We start from the raw sequence: 25032 nt of genomic DNA, 5'->3' as shown, positions 1-25032 counted from the left end.
AATTTTTCAAGCAGCTGCTGGAACTTCGCAAGCTGTTCTTCCCAAAGCTGGTGAGCGCCGAGCTGGGCTTGCTTTGCCTTCACTCGGTCGCTCTGGTTTCTAGGACCTTCCTCTCCATCTATGTGGCCGCCCTCGATGGGAAGATCGTGAAAAGCATCGTGGAAAAAAAGCCCAGGAGCTTTGTCTTCAAACTAATCAAATGGCTGATGATTGCGATCCCAGCCACTTTTGTGAACAGCACCATACGGTACCTGGAGTGCAAGCTGGCCCTCGCCTTCCGCACGCGCCTGGTGGATCACGCCTACGAGACCTACTTTGCCAACCAGACTTACTACAGAGTGATCAGCATGGACGGCCGGCTGGCTAACCCTGACCAGTCCCTCACCGAGGACATCATGATGTTCTCACAGTCTGTGGCGCATCTCTACTCCAACCTCACCAAGCCCATCCTAGATGTCGTGCTCACCTCCTACACCCTCATCCGCACAGCACGGTCCCGAGGGGCTAACCCCATCGGGCCCACGGTCCTGGCTGGGCTTGTCGTCTACGCTACGGCCCGCGTTCTCAAAGCCTGCTCGCCCAAGTTTGGCAAGCTGGTGGCTGAGGAGGCTCACAAGAAGGGCTATCTGCGCTTCATGCATTCACGCATCATTGCCAATGTGGAAGAGATCGCCTTTTACCGAGGGCATAAGGTAAGGCGGAGAGAAATAGGAGGATGTTGGACTCTCTCCTGCAGTGCCAAAGCCAACTTGTGCTTCCTCTGCTGCCCTCCCTGAGCTCTTTGGGTCCCTCTGACATTTAAACCTGTTTACAGCTAGCACTTCCCGTTTCTTAGGAAAATGCCGCCTCAGAGGCGGTATCTGGGGGGAGTGGACCGTAGTTCCCCTGTGCTCTGACAATGTTCCTGTTTTGCAGCTGGATCCTATGCTTTTCTAGAAAGCTAATTGCCGTTATTGTTTTTCCCCCACCCAGTCCATTCCACTTAACTTTTCCAGGCTTTTTTTTTTTTTTTCACCGATGTCTATGAGCTACCAGATTTAATGCTGCAGAAATAGCAACCGAGGCACACCAGAAAGTCTAGGGGATAGTTCTGCGATAGCACAGAGAGCACTACAACCTTTGACACTCTTTTACATAGCTAAGCAAAGATGTAGTCATCAGAGTCTTAAAATAGCTTAAGTACAGTATTTCAGCAGTCAGAGTTACATAAACTAATGGCTTGTTTTAAAGCCATCTTATTAAGCAACTCTTCATATTTTTATTAGAAGTGAATTTTTACTGTAAGACCTTTCAAACATGATTTGGAAAAGAAAGTTGTTTCATGTAAGGTGAAAATGAAGGCTGGAAATCAACCTGAAGTATTACTTTTTCAGTCCCAGCAATGGTTATATAATGTAAATGGTTTATTTTGGTAGAAGCAATCATTCTCAAAAGCTGCCTATGATAATGTTTTAAGTGCAGCTAAATTAAACAATTTTTCAACTCCCACATATACTGGCTTAAACTGAATGCATCGTATCGTATTGACTTGCAACTGTCTTTGACTTGTTAAACCTCTTGGGATAGTTCTGTCTTCCTCCAGACTGCTTGCAAATACAAGCAGCATTGCATTTCTGAAACTTTAAGTCATCGGACATAATTGGTCCCCAAATGCTTTCCAATATGAGGAGTTTCATTTGCAGTGAAACACTACAGCTGCAGCTTTATTAGAAGGATGTGGAGTCAATCTTGTTTTGGTTGTTAGAATCAGCTGTTGTGCCTGCCTCGTATGTCCTATGTTGTTCTTGTATATATCAGAGGTCTTAAAAGAGCTGAAAACCTGCCAATGTGCTATCAAGGGATGATGGTGTAAATAAGAACCAGGTCCACTGACTTCCATAAAGCTGTGCACTTCTGCTGTGAGACTGCAGCACTGTGAAAATAAAGTACCGTGTAGCAGATGTGACTCAGAAATCACAGCTCTGGGTACCCGATTATTTCATGCACACATGTGAACATATCTTGTATGGCACGTACACCTTTGTTGCATGGTATAAATGTTTTATTTTTTAACTGTAGGTAGAAATGAAACAACTGCAAAAAAGCTACAAGGCTTTGGCAGATCAAATGAATCTCATTTTGTCCAAACGTTTATGGTACATCATGATAGAGCAGTTCCTGATGAAGTATGTCTGGAGTAGCTGTGGTATGATTATGGTCGCTGTGCCCATCATCACCGCAACGGGATTTGCAGATGGCGGTAATATGATTTTTTACTTTATTTCTAAATGTTTCTTTGAAGTTATGTTCTCAAAAGGCTGTACTTCCCCTCAATGCCATTCATATTTATTTATTATTCACAGACTTTCTTACAGTGTCTGTGTCTTGTGCATAACTTTCAAGCATAGCAAGTCAGCTGAGGAAAGAACAACATACAAGATCCAACTTTGAACATAAGCCTGATAAACACCATGATTTCAGGACTTGGAGGATGCTCGTGTTGCATGAGATCATAATGATAATTGCAGTCCTTTTTCACAAGCCACCGTGGGGATGGCAGGCTGACTTTTGCCGCATCTCCTGCTACTTTACAAAATAGTACTATTAACTTCCCTAGACTACTTATCTCCTCCTACCATAAACCACAGTGTAATTATGGGTAATTATTCTCTTATGTGTTGACCTGTTAGGAACCTTTGTTTTTCCCTGACTCCCTAGGAGAAGAGAAGGTGAAATTCAGATTCCAGGCTTGAATGGTATAATTTTTGACATCTTATCACAACTTTCCAGGAAGTGAAATGAGACTCAAGTAGTGTTGTTATTGCAGATGCTATTTTAAAAAAAATTAAAAAATAGAGCAGAAAGAAAGGTAGTTAAGGAAGGGTAGTGAAAGACAAGTGGGGAAGTTTGCCTCAACAGACTTCCTTATGTGCAATTAGAACCATAGAATATATTACAAATTCCATAGGATTCTTTAAACATAGATCCTACAATGTCTGCAGAAGGATCAGTTCTCAGCTGGGTACATTTAATCAGGAATGAGTGAATTCTTTTCTGTGCAGGTCTTGGTAGTTATATTCCAAATCAGGGCTGTCCAACTGGACAAGCTTGGCTCGACCTGTAGGATGACTTTGTGCAACCCCCCCGATGGTTTAGCTTAGTTGCCATTGTGTTGGTACATGGCTGGGTGTTCGGCTGTCTGAGCTGCTGCCCATCACATGACAACAGCTTCAAAAATATCAGGAGGTCCTATTCCAAACAGAAGAGTTTGTACAAAGCCATTTCACCTCACCATGAAGGTTATCAGCACAACAGAAAGTGTGATAAGAGTCTTTTTGCTAAGATGGAAATGAGTACAGTCCAGAAAAAGGTCGTTTAACCACCCATTGTAAATATCTCCTTGGTATTACAGCATGAATGAAAAAAACAGACTTGTATTCATGGTAAACTAAATAACATTCCTGTTACTCATGAGTATTCTTTTGATAAATACTTTTCAAATGTGGGAGAAAAGAAAGACGCAGCAATGTCTCATGTTGTAAAGCAGAAGAATATTTGCCACCAGCAACCTAAACTGTTAAAGCACAGGCCTTACTATGGAGACCTGAGGTGTATATAATGATGGATCACAAACGTAATACTGACAAGTCAACACTGTCAAGACCAGTTCAAAGAATAACACGTATTCAGAGAATCAAGCAGACCTGAACTTACCATTGACCTGCTTGGGAAAACAGTGCTTTGTGCCTCAGCAGATCAGATGCAAGTTTTTTCATATCTGAAGGAAGAGAAAGTGGGTTTATTACTTCAGGATAAATCACTAGAACCAGGGATATGCACAAAAGAGGTACCATGACCAGACCTGAGACTAAAGATGTAAAGCAGTAGATTTTGTGTGCTTCTTTGGGGGCGGGGGATAACAAAAAAATCCTGCAATAAAAAGAAGAAGGATCTTCTCTGATGGTGATACTTCTGACTGAAATTTGCTAATTCAGTTACGTATTTCAGGGAAGAAATTAACTGGCAAAGCCAATTCCCATTTGATAACATTTCTCAATGTTTTTTGTATTAAACCATTGGTGTTCCAAATGTTGTGTCTTTCATCAGTTTGTGGAAAGTAACTACTTTTGGAAGCAAGATTTTGATTTCTCTAGGCAGGGTAAACACTTATCTTTGTTTATAAAACAAGTATGACTATCAATTACAGAAATGAAGATGAGAAGGGAAATGTTAGATTCTGTATGAAACACAGACAGTCTGTCTGCCCTGGTACAATGCACCACTTCTTCAAACACAGGAGGCCAGCCATATGAAAAATGTTTTGGACGAAAAGTTCAAGGAGAGTAATCTCAGTGGGTTAGGCATGTAATATAAGAGCTTGTGTTTTGGAACAGTGAAATGTTCATAAATTCTGTATAATTTTAGTTTTTCAAATAACCCTAAAATGACTGATGCAGTGGTTTGTAGAGATCTCTAAACTCTTGCTAGATGAGCTAGCCTGGGTGCTGGAAGCAGCCGTCAGTAACTTCTGCGTTAATGTAGTTAAATCATACCTGATTCCTAAATGATTTAATTATGATGGTTCTACATAGCATGGGCTGCATAAGCTATAGTCCCAACAAGATCAGCAAAAATTGGTTCTCTGAGAAGTAAGAAACAAATTTCAATTCAGTTTTTACTAACAAATTAACTGAATTCTCCCTGTCCCCTAAATTTGTTATTCTTGGAGTGGAAATGACTTTTTAAATTAAGTGAGAACTACATGAGCAACAGTTTGTAATCTCTCCCTTTGCAAGAGGTTTTATGTCTTTTTTTAAAAAAAGCATGCTTCTCATTGTGTCTCAGGTGGCTAGATTACATACAACTAGTTGAGAGTATACTGATGTTGTATAATTTAACCTAAAAAATTTGAACATGTATCTCAGTTAATTATAATTGTTATAAAAAACTTCTGAGGCCAGAAAGAGTAACATGTAAATGGTGTGTGTGTGTGTGTATATATATATATATGCAAAATTATGATGTAAGAATTTTTAAAAAGTTTTTCCTTAACTATCCATAGTGTGTTTCAGTGATTCAGATGTAAATTATGTAGGGATGCCTTTATGGATGTGTAAACGAAAACAAAGTAACATTTAGATTTAACTAATAAAGATAGAAAGATAAATCTGGCTTTGGTACTGCATGTAGATTTCTAGACACCAGATTTCTACAATCTGATCTTGTCAGGGAGGTGAGACAGTTACTCACCAAGTAAAAGAATATTGTGCGCTATACTCTTGCATTGCTTGACTTAGCCCATAAAATTTACAGTCACATTACACCTACAGGGAATTCCTTCTACATTTTCTTGACCATCAGCACTGTGCAAACATCACAGAAGATGTTAATAACAATTGCTAATACAGGAGTTGCCACACTGGATCCAACTATTACCCCACCTAGCCTGAGGCTTAGCAACAGCTTAACTTAAAAAAGAAACTTTAAAAAAACTTTACAAGCTTAAGAACAAAAACATATCCAGACCCCATTCTGCAACAGACTTAAGCAATATATAAAGATATATTTATAAAGTTTTGTGATGCAGAAAACCCTTGAGACGTTTCATTCTAAATCTTGTACGTGAAAAATCTTTAAGAGTGGTTTACTATACATTGTTGTCTTCTTTATTGTAGATGCAAGTATTAACACTGAAACAACATTCAGTCTTAAAATATTCAGCCACTTCTTTTAAAATCTTGATTCCTTCGAGAAGCAAACCTTGCAAGTTGACTATGCTGTATAAATCTGTAGGTCACATGATAGCAAGATATGTTAAATGTAAACGTATTTATTTCTCACTTATCATCTATAATTTCTGCTGCTGTTTTCTCCTTGCTTGCTGTCTTGTGAGAGGTATCCTACTTAAACCATGCCTTTGATAATAAAAGAGCTTATTGCTTTCTTATATATAATCATGTTGCCAAATTTCCATCAAGATGAATGTTTCCTTTTACATGAAATCAGGATATGAAAACGAATAATTGCAAAAGTAGTGAAAATGTTAAAAATCTGTTTCAGATCATTGTTTACAATTCATTTATTTCATACTTTGAAAAATTTAGATGAATAATGATATATTAAAAGGAAAATTTCCTAGGTAGACAAATAGTATAAAAGAATAGGATGTTTTGCATAAGAGGATGAATTCCATATACTCCCACTTATTCTTTGTTACCAAGCTATCTTTGCTAGTTACATTCACCAGTTCTTTTTGACAGATGTCTTCATAGAGTTAACTTTAGCTACTTCATAATGGCTGACATTCTAATCATAATTTAATTTATAAAGATAAGTTTCAGAAGAATATTTTAACAGAAAACTTTTTTTCACTTTTAGAATTGGAGGATGGCCAGAAACAAGCAATGGTTAGTGAAAGAACAGAAGCTTTTACGACATCACGAAACTTGCTGATCTCTGGAGCAGATGCTATTGAAAGGATTATGTCTTCGTACAAAGAGGTACTGTGCATCTGTCTACATGAAACAGAAGATTAAAAAAAGTAAAATAGAATTTACATTTAATATAAAATGTGAAAAAAAAGGTGCAGTTTTTAATGGCACATTCTATTGCAACTAAATCCATGGAGATCTTTGAACCGATAGTTTGATCTTTAGAGTTAAGTCCACAAAGAGTCTAAAGTGCACAGCTGCCAGTATGGTGCAACATGTAAATGTCATTTTTGATACCTGTCAGGTGCCATCAGAGAGCAATAGAAGTTCCTGGAATGTGAGTGCTAAAGGTTCAAGTTCGTCCTCTTGTTTGGAGCACAGATCTGAATTCAGGCCGTCTGCCTCCAATGTATCAGGACTCTTCTATTCGAAGTTTCATAGAATCATAGAACAGTTTGGGTTGGAAGGGACCTTTAAAGGTCATCTAGTCTAACGCCCTCTGCAATAAGTAGGGACATCTTCAACTCAATCAGGTTGCTCAGAGCCCTGTCCAACCTGACCTTGAATGTTTCCAGGGGTGGGGCAGCTACCACCTCTCTGGGCAACCTCTTCCAGTCATGTTTTGTATGAAACCCAAAGAGAATTGAATATTTATTTCCCGGCCACCTGAACCGTAGAGTTCTTTTCAGTGTCTAGTGAACCTGTTAAATTATAAGTTATTTTGCAAAGTAGAGAAATTTTAGCTGGAAAAAAATCCAGCTTAGAAGAACAAATAATCTAGAAGTATGGAATGTTCATCTGGAAGATCAGAGATGTTTTTTCAGGTCCTTACCCAAATTCCAGTAAAGTTTGGCTTTCATCTGTGGTCTGTCTTGGGGGTTTCTCTAGGTGCCAGCTGTTAAGCAAAAGAACAGTGAGGCAGTGCTATTATTCTCCTCAAAATTTCCTTCTGAATGTTGGTACTGCATATGTTAACTGGTTTTTGCTCGTCCCTTTGGTGGGAGTCCCTTTTCTCAGTGTAGTGCAAGGAGGCACGCATTAGCTAGGCAGCTAATCAAAGACTATGGATTCCGTTACTTGGAATCAAGCCATAATAGCTACAGCTTTGTAAGCTGGAGGAGGAGGGGTAGTTTGGCACCCTCAGATATGGACTCTGACAAAGCAAGAGCCTGTGTTTTTTTCAGAAGGAGTTCTAATGGACTGTGATTTTGACCTATGCTCCTTTAGCTGTTCCCCTGCTTGGCCTCTGCTCTAAAGATACTGCCAGATAACTAGTTATACAGTGGTGTAATTTCTATTTTATTTTCAACATTTAAGTCATTTATACAATATACGTGGGGACTTACAAACATAGTGGTTTTATTTTTTGGAAACAAAAATACCCACAAAGTAATAGGAACAACTGAACAAACTCACTTTGTTTATAACATGGTGAGATTTTAGTCCAGGCAGCATGAGATCAAAGACCAGTTCTATGAATTTCCATCTTAACTTTATGTTTATACTTCTCTTCAAGAGACACTGTGGTACTTTAAGCACATTGTCATTCCCATTTCGTGATTCAGGCAGTTTTCAAAGGACAGTGTACTTCAGTCCACTTCAAGTGATAGTGAAGTTCCAGTTCTTGCCCACCTGATCCACCGAAGCAGCCTCCTTCCTGTCAATGTAATTCAGCATGCAGATGAGGTGGGCTCAACATTTCTTTGCAGGTCAATAGTTTAGGCGGTAGTATTTAGTGTTTTGACAAAGCAAGTTTGTAGGGTCATGGTTTAGAAATTTTCTACAAGTTATGTTTCTTCTGGGGTACCGTTAATACAAGTTTTGTTCATCATATACAGGATTCTCTCCATCAAATGCTGCTGCCGACGCTGAGTGGAGCAGTCAGTCCTGGCACAAGCTCACACTGAAATTGCTAGAAAGACTCCAGTATTGAGAGTGATGTTAGAGCTCCTGTGTGCTACCTACTGCCTCCAGTGGTGTTAGCCCAATACTTTTCACAGCTGTTAATGCAATTACCAATAGTGCAAAACAGTGTACAGCTGGTGGAGTTGAAACATTGAGTGATTGCTCTTTTTAAACTGAGTTTTTTGACACGTTGTATACTTGTTAACCTCCAGTGGAGTGATGGCCATGTAGCAGTGACTTCTGAATCTGGCACAAATAGTGAAATTTATAGAGGATTTTGTGATGGATTTATGTACACCATAGCAGGTGGACTCAGTCATGGGATGTATGTGTTTAACCACAGCAAGCTAATGATTTTATAATCTTGAACTCATTTTCTTGCTATTCTTGTCTTGCTTTCTGCATTTAGTATAAAAATTCGTCCTTTTAAAACCATCTAATAATACATTTATAATAAGATGCCTGGGTTTAATTCTTTGCTGCCAGCAGATGGAGGCAGTTCTTTGGGAGCTTTTGGTGCTGTTGCTGCCCATGAATAGGAAGTTATCAGGTCCAGAGATCCGTTGTTTCTATCTTCACCAGGTGGTAATTGTGACAAACGCCCCCCCAAAAAGGAGAAAGCCTTTTAAGAGACCTCACCATCTTAAAAATGCCCAATTCTAATCCAGGGTCTCAGATTTAGCTCTGGTACTCTAGCATGCAGTTGACAGAACTGTCATTTCTTTTTTTGTACTGTAGTTTAGATTAGGGTACCCTGGTGCTGCCTGTTTTACACAGAAAAGCACACTTTTCCCACAGGAGGTTTTGGGAATACAGGGAAGTAAACATAAATAATTATAGGTACCCATTTTTTTCACTTCTGTGGACCTTTATTTTGCTGGCAAATGCAGAGATACTGTTTTTCTCTTGTATGGTAGGCTCTCTGTTTTCAGATACGCTGATAACTGTCTCTGTCTGCTAGCTGGTAGGAGCTGTGGGTGGCATATGGGTTAGCGCAGAATCTCAAGAATGAAAATTGATAGTGTAGGGTCCTGCACTTATGGAGGAATCACCCCATCCACGAGTACAGGCTGGGAATTGACCTGCTGGAGAGCAGTTTGGCGGAGAAGGACCTGGGAGTCCTGGTGGATGATAACTTGACCAAGAGCCAGCAATGTGCCCCAAGAAGGCCAATGGTATCTTGGGGTAAATCAGGAGGAATGTAGTCAACAAGTCAAAGGAGGTTATCCTCCCCCTCTGCTCTGCCCTGGTGAGGCCACATCTGGAGTGCTGTGTCCAGTTCTGGACTCCCCAGTTCAAGAAAGACAAGAAACTACTGGAGAGAGTCCAGTGGAGGGCAATGAAGGTGATGAAGGGATTGGAGCATCTCCCTTGTGAGGAAAGGCTGAGGGAACTGTGTCTGTTCAGCCTGGAGAAGAGAAGACTGAGAGGGGATCTCACCAATGCTTATAAATACCTTAAGGGTGAGTGTCGAGAGGATGGGGCCAGACTATCTGAGCGGTGCCCAGCGACAGGTTAAGGGGCAATGGGCACAAACTGAAAGTCAGAAAGTTCCATCTGAACATGAGGAAGAACTTCTGTACTTTGAGGGTGGCAGAGCACTGGCACAGGCTGCCCAGAGAGGTTGTGGAGTCTCCTTCTCTAGAGATATTCAAAACCCGCCTGGATGTGTTCCTGTGCAACTTGCTGTAGGTGATCCTGCTTTGGCAGGGGGGTTGGACTAGGTGATCTCCCGAGGTCCCTTCCAATCCCGACCATTCTGTGATTCTGTGATAAGTGTTGAAAGACGCATCATTGATCCTTCCAGAATAGCAGTTGAGAAGCACTGACTCGGAATAACTGGGAATGTTTGTCATGAATCTTTGGACAAACATTTCATTTATAGAATTTGTGAAGTATAACTGAAATGAGGCATTTGTTGTTTCTCAGGTTACTGAGCTAGCAGGCTACACTGCCCGCGTCTATAACATGTTTTCAGTCTTTGATGAGGTGAAGAGAGGCATCTACAAAAGAACTGCTGTTATTCAAGGGTCTGAAAACAACAGCAAGAATGAAGATAAAGCCGAATTACACATCGATGGGCCCTTAGAAATCAAAGGTATTTAATTTGTATTTGTATGTATTTCCCTGTGTGTGGGGCTGGTGCAGTGGGACAGGAGGAGAACAGAGGTTTTGTTTCTACAACAAATCAGCCTTTCAGCCTTAATACCTCAGAGACCATATTACCTTCCATTTTAACTTCCTGCAGTTTGTAACTCTGTGCCTATGCGGTGCTTTTCTAATACACAAAATTGCTCAAATGTTTTCTGTAAAACCTTTCAGTGAAAAAAGCATTTCAACTATACTGTTATTGGTGGTATTATTATTCTTACACGGATAATGCCTACTTTCCTCAGACAATTTTTTTCAGAAAACTGAGACTGTAACATTTTTGTCTTCAAACACCACATTCTTTTGTTTGGGGTAAGAGGGAAAGACAGATTGGTCCAGTAGTTTTTGATGAAAATGGTACTTTGTTTTCAGTGACTGAAAATCACTCTGTGCTCATTTTTTCATAATTTAGTGGGAATTTTCAACTGAAAATGGACTGACAACTTTACCCTTCCCCTCACCTGCCAAATGATCGGATCAATATATACCTTTTTCCTCCTGTCCCTATCCTGTATCTTTCTGGTGCCACTATCTTTCTGTCTCCACCCTCCCCAAAGCATTTCTTGTGTACATCCATTTCTGATCGTGCTCCATTATGTGCCACTTCTCTCTTCCTCTTGCATCCATCTTCTCTCTCAGGTACTTAAAGGCAGCTTTTGCAGTGGGCTTTTCCCAATTTTCCCAACAGACCCCTTCTGCTTCTCCCCTCTGTGGTGTTGAAAAGCCTCGTTCCCTCCCTTTGGCTTCCGAAAACTCAGTAGAGTTGAAGGCACCAAAGTGCTCTTTATGAAATAACTTCTTTCAACAATTTCAACAGTGCTACCCTTCAGCACAAATTGCTCAAAGGTCCTCTGGCAAGGTTCTTCATAACTAACAATCTTATGCAGCATGGTAAATAGCTGTGGAAACAGCTGATGTCTTTATCTTTTGCATCTTGGTAATATTTGGCGGACATTAAAAGAAAGGACATTTTATAACTGTTACATTTTGTCAAGTCCAAGAGAAAAGGTTTGTAGTTCCTGGAACAATAAAGTAATTTGGGGGCTCTTTTTAGATAACTCTGTTTTAAAATCAAAACCAAATACAGTTCAAATATGCAAGCCTGCTGTTCACATTCCCTTTTGTTCTGGTATACTTAGATCCCACTCCTTTTTTCTCTGCAACTTTTCCCAAGATTTGATTCCACCACAGTCACACATTTCATCCAGCCTGAATTCCTCCTAAGTCGTGGTGACTAGTGTTTGCTCCTGAGTGGTTGTAGGCTCTCAGGGGCAGCAAGCCAAGACCAAGCATTGGGCACAAGGACTTAAGTAGAATTTAGGCCAGGTGAATCTAGGCCACAGGCTCCAAACTTTTTATGACAAGTCCCATTGTAATACTGTTTTTCCTTCTTTCTTTTGGTCTTGATACTTCAGAAATCCTTGCAGAGTGGATTTGTATGTGGATAAAAGTACACATGCTCGCATACGTATATGTGTCTGCGTTGTTAGAAAAGGAAAATTTTAATATTCAGCTTTCCCGAAGGCTCTTTGAACATATACTACTTATTTCCTTTTGAATCATCTAGTATAAGTTTATGTAACTAAGGGATGTGTGTTTTGTGCCTTGCATTTACTGTTGTCAATAACAGCATTGTGCAAATATGAAAACTATTAGAATATTTTTAACAGATGATAATATTGCCTTGTACATAGTGTATCTAATAATTCAGAATTTTAAAGTTGAAATAGAATTTTGTACATCTTGTACAAATACTGTCAAATTGTATTTATGATTACACATAAATATGCTTTAAAAGCATGCTAAAGTTGCAATCAAACACTGTGAAGCTAGGAAATGAGAATTAAGTGTACTTAATATTTATTTAGCTTACTATTTTTTATCTTAGATTTATTTCAATTAGAATTTCTCCACTGTATCCAAGTAATTTTTTTTAACAGCAAAACACTTTTGTTTTCTATAATCTCATGTTGGACACCACAGAACTGTTTTGAATAAAACTTATTTTAGGAAAAAAAGAATGCTTGGGCTGATACATGGCACAGAAATTTTTGCCCAGGTTGTTACGATTTGGCAAAGTTGGAAGCAATTGAACAAAGAACCTCTTAATGGAAAATGTAAAAGTAACTTTAACTGAAGGAAATGCTACCAGATCCTTTTGTAATAAACTCAACTTTTCCTTAGTTCCATTTTTCTGTATTCACATTAGTCTAAGTTGTAAAATAAGCAGCCTTCTAATACAAAGAGAAATCTCTTTCCTTTACATATTGTCTGTAAAGGTAATTTCTGATATTTCTCTAGGAGCCCAGCTGTTTGGCTTCTGTTAGAGAAGCCCATTAAGGGGCAACTGAGAAGTTACAGTTGGTTTCATTTTTTCACTGTTTCCAGAAGAATTTATTTCAAAGTCCTTGTGTTACAGGGTATCCAGATGTCCGATTGAGATTGTATATTTAAATTTGCCAGAAATCCAAATAGTAAGTGTAGCTACTGAAGTGAAATGTTATATGGGTTTCCTCAAATACTTACAAGTCACATTTTCAGTGTCTGTGGCTTCAAAAAGAGATGGAAGCAAGCCACTAAATGTTTTCTCCATACTCTCATTGCTGGAGGACACTGAACTGGGTTCTGAGTTTCAGAGCTGGTAGTGAAAGTAGATTCCATTTTCTAGTTAGATCCTCAAGAGAAGGTAAACTGGTCTGCCTGTGGCTAAGGCTGTCCTTGAACTTTTTTACTGGTTGATATTGACCACCTATTTAAAACAAAATACAGTAAATACACTTAGAATGTGAATAAACATGTCTTTGTAGTGCATTATGTATTTATGATGCATACTGTGCTTTATATTTATGGTGAAATTTAGGATTCATTGCAAATTCTTGGCTACTGCTGACAGTGTCTTTGTAAGTAGCTAAAAAGTAGTAGTAGTTTGTTATTCAGATTTTCCACTAAGGAAACCTGGAGCACATGAAAGAGTTGTTTGAAACTCACCAATTCATACTTCTCAGTCATGCACACGGACTGTCACATGTCGTTGCTTAACTGAAGATTTCACAAACTCTAATTATTATTTTCTTTTTTTTTTCTTACTAGGGAAAGTTATTGATGTTGATCATGGAATTATTTGTGAAAATGTTCCTATTATTACTCCGAATGGCGATGTGGTGGTTTCCAGACTAAACTTCAAAGTAAGATGATATGCAAGAATCTTCTGATTGTTGCCATCACATTAACATAAACAGCACAGAATTCATGTACCTTATGTTAAGTACTTGGAGGAGCATATGGATAGAAGGGGAAGTCCAGAAAGGTAGGCATAGTAGCTCAATAGAGGCAGACATATATAGTTTATCCTGCTCAAAGAAACAGAAGAGATGATTTCTGGTGCTGTTGCCAGATGGAAAACTGATCTGAGATTTTCAAAGGGGTATCGGAGTCTGCATCCATCTACTTAATTTCAATGAAATTGGGATGCTTTACTCACATTGGCTCCCTTGAAAGTCTGAGTTCACAGCAGCAGTGAAAAAATTGAGTCTGTAGTTTTGCTTGATCACCACAAAGAGCAGTACTAACTAATAGTCGACAGCATAGTTCACAAGCCCAACCAGGAAGTCTTTATTCAGTAAAAACTTGTATTGTTTTTAAAAAGCTATTCCACATACCACTCGGTACCTGCTTACAATTTTAATAGGTGGCCTTTACTGAATTAGTCCGATATATGTCCTGATCTTATGTTCCAGTGCAAATGTTATTATTTTTAAAAAGAGTTGAAGTTATCAGAACACTAACACGAACAATTCCAGCAGTTCTTTTAATTTAGCTAAAGCAGAGTATTCTTCTTGCCATCTCTGTTGGTATAGGAATCAGCAACTAGGAGGTCAGGGTCCTAGCTATGGCAAAACTTGCAATGGCTTCAGTGTAGGAATTTGTAAAATTACAACTTCATTGTCAAGAAGACACTTATATTTATTCATTTGGCTCAAGAGACAAAAGCAACAGAAAATATAACAGTCAATATATTTATGTAAAGCATAGACAATGACATTGTGATTATGCAAAAATATACATTCATATATACACAGGGTAATATTTCAGTGAGTAGAAACAAGTGTATCACAGCCAAAATAACACTGGTAATTAAGCGGGAAAAGGCAATGTAAAGTAAATTTTCCAAATTTGATCAGGCTCCTGTAGCTTAAATTACTAGCACTGATGGGCATAGCACTGCTCTGTACGCCATTAACACCTTTGGACCTAATCTGCATTAGAATAATTGATTCTGACTGTGGTCTATTGACATTGTCACATCATCAGTGTAGTTTATAGAAATACTCAGACATTATAGAAATTATTTTCATTATTGCAACCCACATATTATACCTAATACCCCTGTTTCCAGAATACTTACATAAATATGTGCAGGTAATTAATGAAATGGGTTGATAATTTGATGTAAATGCTCATGTGACTCCCTCTATGGGTCTTAGACTGTCTTGTGCTACATATACTGCATAGTAACATCTTTGCATTTTCATTGCTATTGTAGGTCCAGGAGGGGATGAATCTTTTAATCACTGGACCCAACGGCTGTGGAAAGAGCTCACTCTTCAGAATTTTAAGTGGCCTGTGGCCTGTGTATGAAGGAGTTCTCTACAAACCCCCTCCGCAGCACATGTTTTATATACCACAAAGGTATGTTTTGCTCAAGGTGTTACCTTTTTTCTTGTTACATGAATTTTGGCCCTGCTTCTTTCATTTCCAATCTGTGATGTGTACAGCCAAGTTAAAAGGTGGTAAGCACAACCTCAACTGTGTGGAGAGTGCTAAAAAAAAGATCCCTTCTTGTTAGTGGTGCAAATATTCAGTCATTGGAAAGGACTCGCATACACTCGTGATGGACCTATGTTCCTCTAATCGCTAAAGTCCTGGATGATTGGGGTCATGGGAACAGACTAGAATCTGAAAGAAATCTGAAGTAGACCTAATAGATCTTAATTCTGATTTCTCTTTAAAACCAAAGATCAAAACAAGTGAGACTGGTTTGGTTCCTAAATGTTGAATTGTTCAAAATAATTCTCAAATCTTCAACTTTTACACTATAAGACCAGAATCCAATCCAGTATTAACTGCAAATTGCCTTTTTGATAATACATGCTCATTTTACTAAGGGAAACATGGCTTTTTTGTGCTTTGTTTATATTCTGACTTACTGTTGGTCTCTCAGAACGTAATTTAATGCAATTGATTCTAGAATATCTCCTTAGAGACTTCTAACTAGGTTGTTTTGCAAAAGCAAAGTCAAACACTGAGAATCTTTGATTGCTTTCTGTAGTTCATTTCTTCCCATGGGCAAAGGAAGTATTCATGGTACAGTTTGTAGTCTTGTTTAAAAAGTACAAGCTATTAAGCTGAATAGAAAATATTAACTGATGATTAGATTTTCCTTGCTGCAGCTGAAGGTAACAAAGGACATTTATCTATAATTTTTTCAAATAGATGTATAATTTATTGCTAGCCATTGTCATTTTTCTGAGCCACCCAAGGGTTTCATTCAGGAATTTGGAGCAAAATACTTTATTAAATGTTTTTCAGTACAATATTTCAGAATTCCCATTGTGCGTGACATTCTTAAAATCAGTTTTATTCTTAGGCAGATCAAAAGCTATTCTGAATTTTTTTCTTGCAGAAAATCTTGAGTTTCAGCCACTTCTGTCCTCTGTGTGATCCCAACCCCTTCTCAGACCAACATCTGAGGCTGGCTTGCCTACAGCCCTTCCCCTTTACTTATGTCCCCTTTATTCTGTGAAAACAGACAGACTCACATTGTATTCAGGCAGATTTGCCAAGGTGCTGGTTGAGGGCATTGAATCATATCTGCTGGGTTTTCATTTCCGTAAACATGGTTCTTTGTTAGCTGTTTCCCCTAACTTTGCAGTGCTGGTGGAGTTTGTCAAGCAGACCTCTTCTTTGGAATATTTCAAAACTTTTGGTCAGAAACTGAGGTTCCACCAGCATCTTTGCAGCCCTGTGTGACCAAAGCCATGTAGGCATTGACATGTCCTCTCTGCAGTGTTCCCTGAAGATATCACTCATATGCAGTCCATCCTAATAGCATCTCCCAGGAGAAAGGGTGCTGCCATGATGTCTTTGGGACATCTAAGTGATGTTGCCATGGCTCGGCTCTGTGGCTCTGTACTTTTTTGGGCAGTACAGAGGTATTCCCTTCCCAAGGGGATATCTGGGTAAATGGGGCAACAGTGAGTGACCCAGAGGGCTCTTCTGCAAAAGTGCTACACCTTGACTGTGGCTGAAGATTTTGAAGTCTAGTTTGGAGGACAGTTCAGCTGTGTCAGTATTGGTTCTGTAGGCTCGGGAGTGTGACCTGACACTCATAAGCATCTTGTATTTGGAAAGGGACTGTGAGACTGAGTCTTGTAGGGATTTGTGGGTGAATGTGGCTGAAAGGGTTGATATAGGACAGCAATCAATCAGATTTTTTTGTTAGGATGTCCCTGAGGATCCCGAGTTCCTTTTTTAGCCCAATGTATTTGTTCTTTGGGCTTACAGAATCGTAGATGAATATCTGAGACACTAAGAATGACTTGAAGGAGATTCAGTTTTAAATTGAAGTTTATACATTTTTGGACAAGATTTGCAACGGATCTCCTGGATTCTTAGGGCTTTTGTGTGGATTGCCTTACATGGGCCAGGCATTTTTTCTGCCTGTATTCCAATTCTGAGTGTTTTAACAGTTAACAGGCCTAAATAAATTACACATTCAGTTGGGGTTTTTTGTCTCTGGCTCTAGAATACGTTTAGAATTTCTGTAGTGGTTTGTAAATTGTTCCGAAGTCCTGAAATTAAAGCAGCTTGTTTTGGAAAGTCCTGCTGGTGCAATCATTTTGCTTATTAACCCTGTGCAAATTGCTGCTTGGTCAGGATTACCTTCTGTTTGTTTATTTTTTTAGACATAATTCTAAAACTTTGGACTGGAAAAGATAGTGCCCTGCCTACATTTCATCACAAATATATTTCAACATCACTTAAGGGAAAATTTATGTTCCAGACTGAGAGGATCTGGGAGGTGGTAGGATGGTATCACCTGGATTTAACCTACCGCACTGTTTCGTTTGGTGGGTAGGTGAAAACTGTGGTATAGCAGAAAGCCCTTGAATTGGTGGATGTCCATCAGAGCAGCAAGTTAGAATGACATCACTGTGTTTAAGTGTACACATAATGTCTGTGGTCTAAGGACATGAGAGATGGCTCTCCATAAGTGGACACAGTTACCATTGAGCCTCGTAAGAGCTTACTCCTACGTGCCTGTGGCTGAATTTAATTCTGCGTAAGCCCTGCTTGAGTCAATTGTGGGAACCTCATCTGCACACAGTGAATGTTGGAGAGTACAGTGACTACTAAGTAACAAAATACTTCACAGTAAATAGGAGCTCACTGACAAGATTAATTTTTTGTCTCTGTCTGTAATGTTCCAGCATAGTATTGCAGAAACGCATGGGAAATCATGTGTCTTTGCTGAGTTCAAAAGCTACACACAAAAGCATGATTTATTAAAAAGAGAATTATCTCATTGTATACTCCAAATTTCATTAGCACTGCAAATGCTTTATTAGTTTTACTTACCAGTATGTAGGCTTTAAAACAGAGCCTTAAGAGTCTCTGTCTTTTTATGTTTTTAGATTTCTTAGCATCATTATACTGCTTTTTTTAGATTTTACTGTGAATCATTATGAGATTTTTTTTCTTGCTTTATATAAGGCCAGACCATGCAGAATTTGTCCCTAATCAGTCACAGTTCTGGTGGATGCTGATGGGACAAACTGCCCTTTTGGGGAGCAGGGAGAGAGAACCCCAGGGATTTCTCCGAGTGTGGCTCTGCGGCTGTCCGTGACAGGCCTGTAAAAGAGGAGGGCGGGCAGAAGAGAAGGAGGCTTTAAGAGGCTTTGAGCAGTCCAGCATCATATTGGTGCCAGAAGCAGCTTGTTTTCAAGGATGGATCAGTGCTAGGAGCTGGTCACAGCTCAACAAATTGTCACATCTCATTGGAGCTTCAGTAACTGGCAGAGTGTGGGCTCTTACCCCTTCTTCTGCTTCTCTGTCCCTCTTTTGTAAAGTAAAGTTCATTTGTGTTAACCACCTTTTTGCATTCCTCTTCTAATTAGCTGGTCAAGAAGGTAGCATGAATGAAAAAATAAGTGCTTATGTGTGCTCTAGTTGGTAAGGAATCATGATTCAAATCAGAGTTCAGAAACATCATTTTAAATAATAAATAATTAGCAAAAATATGTAGTGGGTAGCATGAGTACCGATGCTAAAAATATGACCGCAAGATATATATGTAGCACTTAGGGAATTAAAGCAGCAGTCAATCATTTCATAGTATATCAGCAGTGTATCTGAAAGTAGCCTGATTTTCTGTGCCCTCTTCCTATGCTGTTGGTCTTAAACATGGGAGAAAACTCCACCTCTGTGGAATTAGTGAGCTCTGGCGTACAATTCCTTCTACGTTTACTCCAGCTCTTACTGCTCTCCAACTAAAAGTTGCAGCTTTTTCAGTTGTAAGGAAACACACATTCTGCACATGTTAGCTCTCATTTCCTTGGTTCTCCCTCGTTTGATATAAATGCCAACAGAATTGCACACATACATACTTGCGGGTTACCTTGACGACACTACAGGAGTATTCCTCAATCTCTCTACACTGTAAAGCTGCAGTAAAGCTGTAATCACCACTGAGTTATTGATATAAATTATTAATAATTTTCTGCTGGCTGTGTCTTATTGTCTTATTTGCATGGAGGAATGTCTCATGCAGTCTCTGTTGGTTCCATAACCTTCTGTCATGACTCTCAAGTCTTCCTAGCACAGCACATATCTAAAATGTCCATCAGCATTTTCTCTGTCTTTCTTGAGGACTGATTCACAGATCCGCATTCATAGAGCTCAGAGTAATTCTTAATCCACTATTCTTCTTTCTCCTCATCTGTTGTTACTGTTTTTTTCTCTCCGGAGTGCTTCTACTGTACTTTGGGTATTTTTGCGATAGGGATGTATTTCTCCAGTAGTATGCATAGTGTCTCTGTAATTCTGTGTGCCATTCTAGTAGAGGACCAACCCTGACCACTTTCTCAGTGGTCACAGTGATGGTCCAATTCTATATTCTCTCTCTATTATTCGTTCAAATAGATATCTAATATTTCTTTCCTTCAACACCAGGTTTGTCAGATGCTGAAATGGAGGCAACCAAAGATGCAGTAGTATCAAATGTTGTTTGTTCTTCATCATTTAAGATTTATATATATCTATCTTGCTGCCTTCTTATTAATGCTAGGACAGTATGGAACATAACAGTTTAAAGGTTTATCTGGCCCTCCTAAGCTGTTCGGTTTTGCATACATCTGCTATATTTCTGGCATTTTATCTGGGGTTCCTTTACAAGCCTTTTCCTGCCTGGTATTTTTCCTTCTGTATTCTAAAAATATCCTTGCTACTAAACAAAACTGCATCAGCTACGAAAATATATTTCCTCTCCTTAGCTCTTTTGAATAATCCAGATGTCTGATGTGATTTGCCTCAGATAGTCCAAGGATATTTGTCACGTGGATGAAACCAAGCAAGAGTATTTCAGTTCAAAGTGATATAAATAATAAAGTGATAAAATAAAGGTCATTTTTATATTATAAGCACACGAAACTTTTAAGATTATAGTGTGATTCAAATATTATCTTAAGCAGGGAGATAGTTAGGAGTGGCCACTGTCATTAAAATGCCGGTGTTTCCTAAGACAATTCTTGATTACCCAAACAACTTAATCTTGCAAAATTGTTGTGTTCACTTTCAGATAGCCTATATTACATATGAAAGTATGTACATAGGTAGTATGTATAGATATGGTTCTTCTGTATTAGACTACTTTCTTGTTAGCGTGTGGTCTGTTAGAGAAGTACCCCATATGAAATGCTGTGCAAATATGCCTATGTGAGTTCTGTTGCCTCATCTCACTTAGATTGTCTCAGATGTCTCTATGCTATGTTGTATTTTGCACATTCCAATTTCTTGTCAGCTCATAGTGCTCTGGCTTTAACTATGATCCCTTTAGTTGTGTCAGCTGGAGTTAAACTTTAATCTGACAGCACATGCCAATACTGCACTAGCAATTGTCTGCCCTTCAGCATTTTGCTGATAGCACACCACCAGATTGACTTGTTCCTTCAGTACTTTGCCATCAGTTCATGTCATGCTATATAGATATCTACTTCCTTGCACACTGTGTCTATCTGTCATACTTATTAAGTTCATGGTGCTCTGTTTAGATATGTTTATTTCCATAATTCACTGCTTATCTGACAGATGAGAAAAAGGTCTGTGGTAGATAGCGTTAACATGAAACATAACATAGTTCAGTTGTGCATACTATTTTGACATAGATTTGCTTTAACAAATTGGCTGCTACTTTGTATCTTCTTTATTCTTTTTTGAAATGAATCCAATAAAGACAGGTTAATTCAGTGTTCTGCTGTTCATTAAAAAGTGTGACCTTGCATCTGAGAGAGCTGTTAGGCTATCCCCTCAGCCAGGGCACAGCTTTTCCCATTTCATCTTACTGGGACTCATATAGAAATGCTTGCACTTCTCCTTCCTGATTGAAGGAAGTCCTATCTTGTCTCGCTTCAAACAGAAAAGTTCTTGTCTTGCTACCCTGTAGGTTAGTTGAAGCTTTGGCTGCCATGATCCCTGGGAGACCTCTCTGTTTCCACTGAAGGCTCACTCACAGCTGTAAAGTTTGAAGGTGTTTAGTTAGGTCTGTGTGCTGACTGATCACAAGTAATGACAGTACCTCTTGGTAGCACATTGTGAGCAAGATTCACGTATGCTAATAGTCAGAGGTGGAAAATGGCTTTAGGGATTAGCTGCTACTCCCTCTCAAGCCATGCAAGGTGCCTTCCTTACTGGCCAGACACAAGAGTCAGCTAATTAAAGCACAGCTTACAAGTCTTTTCTGTTATTAGGCAAAGCATTGCAGAAATCCCAGACTGAAGGCTTTAGTCAGCTTGCTTCATTGGGGTTTAGTTTAGATTTAAAATATATGTACATAAATCCAACACTATACTTAAAGGCTACAGTTAAACTGATGTTCGTGAAGGACTGCAGCATGCTCTGGGATTTTGGTCCCTCAGTCCCTTCAGACTGGAGGCATGTCTGGAGCAAGCTGTGGCAATGTGAGATACCAAGAGGACTAAATGTGAGTGAGGAATTGAGATGTGTTGATACATGCTCAACTTTTACTTTATATGGAGACTAGTGCATTATTTCCTAGTGGGCAGTTGTCTGAAGCACGGCAGCCAGTGGTACCACATTTGATACAAATGAAGACCCTTGTTAACAAGTTTGAATCGCCAGGGAAGTCCAGGCTTGATTTGGTACAGAGATTTCAGTAGTCTCTTATCTACTGGTGATCTTCTCAGTTGAAGCAGGTTCTATTATTACCACGTTCTGTATAGAGGGAGAGACTTCATTCTCCAGGCTAATGGAGATGTTTCACTTAAAGCACAATGTGGTCACTTAACTAGGTGGAAGCCAAGTACCTTTTATTTGTGATCCATACAAGAACTTGATAATTCAGAAGATCAAGATCCACTCAGTAACTCATTGCATGCCTACGAAGTGACAGACGCACAGAGGTATAAGGTGAAGTGCTGTCAGCTGCATGTCTGATTAAATACCATGATGTGTATGCAACTAAAAGGTGAAATCCATTCTTGTAATCAAAGCAGCATCCCTCCTGTTTTGAGTATTGCTTCAGTACTGAGCACATAAAACTTGTTTTGGCTCCTGCACAAAATTGAGTGTCACTAATATGTAGAGCTTCCTCCATTTACATTATTTTGAGATGTTTTTCTCGATGTTACAGAAGAGCTAAATTTTTGTCTGCAAGGATGCCCAGTTGCAGGAATATTTCTGCTAGGATCTCTGGCAATCAGCTGCTCTGTGTTTCATAACGTATTTTGGACACCATGTTCTTGCCAGCATAAGCTTGCAATGCCTCCGCCTCCCACTTGCTTCTTTTGGTAGGATTTTGAATATCAGAAGTCCTCATTCAGCACCAATAATTACATGTTGCCTGTACCACCTTTCCAGGCATCCATGTGTGTGCCAGACCATTTATGGAACTTCATTTAAAAGCTGGTAAAAGTAGGCTTTGAAATTTTTTTAAAGTACATTGTCAGGTTAAGCTTGACACACATTTTATGAATATGAAGTCACTAAATAGATTGTAAGAACTGAGTACGTGGCTGATATTTATAGGATCCATCCAGCAAAACAGCTGACAATCTATTTAATCTGTGCTAGGTTCATTTTGCAGAGACAAACAGCTCACTTGCCTTTAAAATTTAGTTTTGATAGCAGTGCCAGGGGAAAAAATTAACAAATTTTTTCAACAAATTATCTACAGGTTAGCTGACATTGCTGTGTAACTTAGCAGTGGTATGGACAAACTTCCATGTTAGGGAGGAATCTGGTGGTTGCATTTACATGACCTGGTTTCTGCAGTGCCATTACCATGTCCAGCTTGAGCAGTTACCTCCAGCTTAATGCCCTACATTGTAACTGTGCGGCACAGGATCTTTGACAGGTGAACAGAATGGCAAATGTTTACTATTTCAATAATGTTTTACCTAGGAATGTCAAAAAGCATGCTTCAAATGTCTTATGCATATTAAATTATGAGAAGCAACTTGGCTACATAGCGCTGGGAAGCGCTGGGAAAAATAAACTACAAAACCTGCCCAAGATAAAAAGCATGATATGAAAAGACTGAAAGGATGCTGGCTTTTGTGAGGGGCGGACAGCTGAAAGCTCTAATAACAACTGTACCGTCTTCCCTGGGAAGAAGTCCTTTCTTCTCCTTCTTACTACAGTTTTCAACCAGAAACTCATTACAGTGCCCCATGCTTTTAAATACCCGGATAGTAGACAGAGCCACCACCTCCCTCTTGAAGAGAAGGTGGTAGTCCTTCCCATGCACTATAGGATCTGCCTTTTGCCTACCCCTGTGCCCTGGGCTCCAGAACTATGTCCCAGCTCCAAGGTGAACTGGACCTTCAGCCCTCTCCATGGTCTGCTCACTCAGACACAACCGGCCTGCAGGTTGAGGATCTTGCCCTCTGTCCTTCCTCCAACTCACTGTGGTTTCCAAGGTAAACGTAATTTTTATTCAGCACGGTGATTCTGTTCTGCATTTCTTGGAGCCAATGCAGTATTCACTAGTAACTACCCACCTTCCAGAAAGCAGACTATTAGCCATTTTTTTATGTAAGTGTTCAACCTCCAACCCCAAAAAGTTAAAGCAATAAACTGCCAACTCATACACCAAAGGTAGAATTTGTCTGTGTTCATTTAGGGAGCTCAAAGTTAGACATTCTTGTGTGAGCTTTATAATGACTGAACTGTCTGCCTCCGGAGGGTGAATCGCTGTTGCAATGCACCAATGAAAGCGTTCATTGTTGATGCCAGTAAGAAAGGTATTCAAACTCTGTAATGCATTAATTAAAATTCCTTTTATTAGAGATAAGGAATAAGTTGATAGCATAGATAATCACAAAATCACAGAACGGTTGAGGTTGGCAGGATCCTCATGAGGCCATCTGGTCCAACCCCTGTGCTCAAGCAAGGCCACCTAGATCTGTTTGCCCAGGACCATGTCCAGATGGTTTTTGAATATCTCCAAGGATTGAGACTCCACAGCCTCTCTGGACAATTTGTTCCAGTGCTTGGTCACCCTCACAGTGAAAAAGTGTTTCCTGATGCTCAGATGACATTCCCTATTTCAGTTGGTGCCCATTGGCTCTGGTCCTGTCACTGGGCACCACTGAAAAGAGCCTGGCTCCATCTTCTTTGCACCCTCCCTTCAGGTATTTATATACATTGATAAGATCCCGTTGAGCTTTCTCTTCCCTTCTCTAGGCTGAACAGCCCCAGCTCTTTCAGCCTTTCTTCATAGGAGAGATGCTCCAGTCCCTTCATCATCTTTGTGGCACTTACGTCCCATGAGATGCTAGGAACCCAGCATTGCGCAGCATCAGACAGACCTCTAGTCACAGCGTGGCATGCTGCACTTGATCCCATCCATGCTAAGGTTTGTTGGCATTATGGTGTTTAGTGCTCCGATAGGATTTTCTTAGAAGTAAACAATTCCATTTATCATTTCTACTGTCAAACAAAAGGATGTTAGCATGAGAACGTGCTGCTTCACTTCAAGATAAAGACAAGGACACACAGGTGGTGTAATCGCTGGTGGCAAGTGGGAGCTGCTTGCAGGTTCCTCCGTTATGATTAGCTGGCAAAGTTTATCCTGCAGCCATGTGATAAGTGCAGCATAGCACAGGCCTGAAGGCCAAGTTGTATGTGCAGCACACCCCAACATAGTTCAGCAAAGTATAGCACAGGCCCATGCCCACTCAGGTCAACTGTTAGGCAGATCGCTAACTCCTCAATACACAGTAGTCTTCCAGTTCAGATCACTGCAGCTGTTTGTCCTGTGTCCAAGGAC

General features: G+C 39.6%; 1 protein-coding gene across 1 annotated transcript in view; it reads left to right on the top strand.

Annotated features, from left to right (window-relative positions):
- Positions 1-5: 5 nt before the first annotated feature.
- The window catches only part of ABCD2 (ATP-binding cassette, sub-family D (ALD), member 2), a gene marked incomplete at its 5' end in the record, with an annotated part of 42998 nt that continues 17971 nt past the window's right edge, over positions 6-25032 (top strand). Inside the window, 6 exons of the mRNA XM_009702103.1 lie at positions 6-692; positions 2059-2239; positions 6358-6479; positions 10245-10413; positions 13557-13651; positions 15010-15155. Of these exons, the coding sequence (XP_009700405.1) occupies positions 6-692; positions 2059-2239; positions 6358-6479; positions 10245-10413; positions 13557-13651; positions 15010-15155 (1400 nt within the window). The remainder of the gene's footprint in view (positions 693-2058; positions 2240-6357; positions 6480-10244; positions 10414-13556; positions 13652-15009; positions 15156-25032) is intronic.

The sequence above is a fragment of the Cariama cristata genome, unplaced genomic scaffold (genome assembly GCF_000690535.1).
Source record: "Cariama cristata isolate BGI_N322 unplaced genomic scaffold, ASM69053v1 scaffold17456, whole genome shotgun sequence".
Taxonomy (NCBI): domain Eukaryota; kingdom Metazoa; phylum Chordata; class Aves; order Cariamiformes; family Cariamidae; genus Cariama; species Cariama cristata.
The sequence above is the reverse complement of the archived record's forward strand: the minus strand, read 5'-3'. Positions and strand labels throughout refer to the sequence as shown.